Source organism: Gadus morhua, chromosome 18, assembly GCF_902167405.1.
Source record: "Gadus morhua chromosome 18, gadMor3.0, whole genome shotgun sequence".
Classification (NCBI taxonomy): domain Eukaryota; kingdom Metazoa; phylum Chordata; class Actinopteri; order Gadiformes; family Gadidae; genus Gadus; species Gadus morhua.
Genome location: NC_044065.1, coordinates 3,370,152 through 3,374,235, shown reverse-complemented (window position 1 = coordinate 3,374,235; position 4,084 = coordinate 3,370,152). Strand labels below are relative to the sequence as shown.

Genomic DNA, 4,084 nt, shown 5'->3' with positions numbered 1-4,084 from the left:
GTTGGGACCCAGTCGACCTTCGGTTGACTTATTTTTCCACGTTCGGCACCCAGAAAAAAAAATAAAGACTTGAAATTCCTTTGGCGGAGGAATATATAGTGGGACCGTCCCCTTCCCCGGGCACCTGGCCCCCGAGGGGACCATCCTCTACCCTTCACCCGAGCACACAGGCGGGCCCTCATCTTACCAACACAGGTATGCACCGGGAGATTACAGGCCCGTCGGACTCGGAAAGCCCCGCCCTGCCGCTCGGCACTTCAATCTCCCCGGCACGGGACACGCGATACCTCTGATCCGCGTCCTCAGACACTCGTGTCCGGGTAGCTCTGGGCGGCCGACATGCAACGACGTATTCCCCTGAACGTGACTTGGCATTCCCACAGACGCCTTGAAAGGTGGGGGGGTATATCCCCGCACACGGGCAGAGCGGACCACACAGAGCTCCGCCTCTCTCTCCTCTCGCGTACGACTTGTGCTTTGATTTGGTGCCAGGGACACGGGCTCGTCGCTGGGCACCGTCCCTCCACCCCTCTCCTCTGGAGTGGTTCGTGGCACGCTGTTTAGTAGGAAGTGATTACAGCGAGATGTAATGTGTGGCGTACCTGCTTGTTCTTTTTGAAGTCGGATAAGAAAAGGAAAAAAGGGGGTTCTGCCGTCTTGTTTTCTTTCGTCTCCATTCCGTCCCGTCTCGTTCAAAGCGGCAGTATTTAAAATACGTATATCGAAGCATTCCGGTTTGTTTATTGGTCATTATCTCAAAGCTATTCTGTCTATATTTTTCCTCTTTCTTTTTTTCTTCCCTCTCTCACTTTCTTTCTCTTTCACCTTGTGACTCCCTCGGTCTACACGCTAAATAATTACCGCTAAAAGGATGCCCGCCGCAAAATTGCAGCAGCCTTTTGTTGCGGATAATAAGGTTAGCCGCGAGAGTGTGCAGGTGTTGCCGTGGGGGGGGGGGGGGGGGGGCATTACCATCTTGATCATATCCATCGTTGGGGGTGGGAGGGTGGGGGAGGCACCACACTTCGCATCGGCCCCAGAGCCCACAAACCTTTTCACTATTAAAATGATCATGTTCAACAGCGGACAAAGAGAAGAGGGGACGACTCCAGAGTAGGGCTTTTTCTCCCACCTCCCGCGCTTATCTGGCTTTTGATGTCTCCGTAATAAAAGGCCTATTGGGCCGGAACAATGAGCGCCGAGATGGACAAGAGCTGATATACTGGGCCCCGACCGCCGCGGCCATTAACTAAAAGGCCGGGGCATTATGGCGGGACGGAGATGAAAGAACATTGGGGGGAGGAAATAAAGATTGAAAAATTGTCCGTGGCTAAGGAAAATGTGAAAAGACGTCTGCGTCGAGTTCTGTTATCCCGGCTGAATAATGCGGCCGAGAGAGAGAGAGAGAGAGAGAGAGAGAGAGAGAGAGAGAGAGAGAGAGAGAGAGAGAGAGAGAGAGAGAGAGAGAGAGAGAGAGAGAGAGAGAGAGAGAGAGAGAGAGAGAGAGAGAGAGAGAGAGAGAGAGAGAGAGAGAGAGAGAGAGAGAGAGAGAGAGAGAGAGAGAGAGAGAGAGAGAGAGAGAGAGAGAGAGAGAGAGAGAGAGAGAGAGAGAGAGAGAGAGAGAGAGAGAGAGAGAGAGAGAGACTTTTCTTCGCCGGTGAATGTGGTTTGATTACCTTCACGGCTGAATCTGGTTACAGCCGTTATAATGGGATGGAAGCACGTCATGGAAACAAAAGGAAAACATGGGCAATTAAATTAAATGTCAAAGTTTGGGAATTTAAAAGCAGGGAGCATTTGTGTACGGATGCAGCCTGTTCCGAGCAATAATCTAAATATATTTTTTTAGTCATTTGAAGGCTCATAATTACATCCGTTAAAAAGTAGCGAACATGACAAGCACAACACATTTTCATTGAGTCGTTCAAGTTGCAGTCACGTCATGTTGACCACACCGCAGCAGCGATCAGCCTGCCGTTCGCCCGTTGAGGATTGGGAGCCGGTCGATACAAAGGAAGGGAGCCAGGGGCAGAAGCAACAGCTTGTCGACGCAGAGGTCAAAGGTGAAGGCCATGGCTGTCTGTCGGGGTCCAGACACGGGGTCAAGAGGTCCCAAGTCGGGGGTCATGACCCTGACTGAGACCCAATCAAAACAGGAACAGTGACCTCTTTGACGGAGGGAACCCAGGCCATTTTAAAGTGCGTACCATTAAGGCCCAGTCCTTACCACAGCGACCGGGGATTGATTCCGGCCCGTGGTCCCCCCCCCCCCCCCCCCCATACCTTCCTGTCTTACCCATTCTACAATAAAAATTATAAAACCCTCAAAAAAACCAGCAGCAAACCAATAAAGGAAAATAAAATATCCAACTCGAGTTCTTGCCCCGTGTGCTGTTTGGTTGAGTCTTGACTCCACCCTTCCATCTTCTCCGTCTCTCTCGGTCTCCTCCAGGTAACGGTGAGGATGTACAAGCGCGGCGCCCGTGGCTGGCTGGGCAAGACCCAGAGCGCCAGCGCCACCATCCCCTCCGACACCCTGGTGCTGTTCAGACGCAGCGGAGAGGACACCGAGATCAAGATCCCAGCCGGCACCATCCACAGCATCATCCTCAGCATCTGACCGCCACCCCCCCCCCCCCCCCCAACCCCACCCCAGCCTATTCCCGCCCCCCCCCCCGGCTCAGAACTCCAGGAGTGTAGATGTTCATTGAAGGTTTTGCCTTATTCTCCGCTGAGACGATTATGAAGGGTTCTGTGTGTGTTTGTTCGCACACGGAATCGCGGAGACATACTCCATCGCCACACGTGTTCCGCGCACTCCACGGCGGACGGCCGCGCTCCGCGCTCCAGCGGGTGTTATGTTAACGAGGACCGTTGCGGCAATTAAGCCGAATTAGCCTCTGATTGTTTTGAATGCTTGGGGCGTGCCCACACCCTTCACACCAGCCGTTAGTTATCCATTACGTCGTTCCGCCTGCGCCGCCGAAGCCAGCCGATGTTTGGAAGCGGGTTTTTTTAAGTCTTAATTGTGTCGGATTGTAATGTGACGAGGAGCAGGGGAAGTCATTGGTTGAAAGAGCCGTGATTGATGATCTGTTCAGAACGCCTTCAAACGGTACGGGAGGTGCTTTATTAATATGCCAGGCCCTAACGAGGGGATGAGGACATGTTGAAGAGCGCCCTGGCTCAGTGATCAACAGCTGCACCCCTTGGTAGCTTCAGCCACTCACTCTTGTATCAGTTATGCGGTGCATTGGGCTGTGCTAACAGCTAGCAGTTATGTTTAGCGTACCTGGCAGTGGGCAAAAATGGAGTTATTTCCATCAAGATATCGGAGCATTTTGCTAATCCAATAGAAAAGGCTTTCTGTTCGGATGCGTATCTGTGTGCATGGCATCTCTCTACCTGAAACATCGTTAGGCTATACTCTGGGTCCTCAAGTTTTTTTTACTAATGTCTGTTTACAAATTTGCCCGAGGTGCCAATCTCTGGCAATTGTGGAGAACACCACTCCCCACATCTGACCATCGGACAGGGTGATTCTCTGTGTTTTTAGTGGTTTGCAGGTTAGGCATAGGCTACTCTTCCCAGAAGGCCACTTTCGGCCAAGAGAACACTCTTTTAGCCATAACTTTGTTGGGTTGAGTGGTGTTATTGCTTATCAGGAGGACTTACTCCAACTCTTTCTCACAATCTAGGTGTATGATTGCACCTAATACGTTTACGTATGGACTATTGCCCAAACTTTACATTAGAGTGGTCTCAGGAAATGCATTCTGGAGCCATCAGTCCACAACTTGTCTTTTATAAAGGGGGTAATGGGATTTTCTTCAGGGTTTGGTTATTGAAGTGGCCTCGCATCACAGCGACCTGGTGCACTCTTTTTAAACAGCGAAGGGTTAAGGCTCAGGGGTATTTAAGTCAAAGTGGGTTAGGGTTAGAGACTTTTGTAACCACTCTAGATTGTGTTTTCTCATGCATGTTGGTTTCATTTTGTTGACATATACCTTTTTTACCGACATATTGTAGTCACTTTGTGAAAGTTTGTGTTATTTGCCTTTCAAAATAAAACTATTGAATGCAA

At 50.7% G+C, this 4,084-nt stretch overlaps 1 protein-coding gene across 2 annotated transcripts in view; it reads left to right on the top strand.

Annotated features, from left to right (window-relative positions):
• The window catches only part of LOC115531490 (uncharacterized), a 16,493-nt gene extending 12,409 nt beyond the window's left edge, over window positions 1-4,084 (top strand). For both annotated transcript variants that reach the window (XM_030340798.1, XM_030340796.1), the window contains exon 7: window positions 2,453-4,084. In XM_030340798.1, coding sequence (XP_030196658.1) covers window positions 2,453-2,620 — 168 coding nt within the window. In that variant the 3' untranslated portion in view covers window positions 2,621-4,084. The remainder of the gene's footprint in view (window positions 1-2,452) is intronic.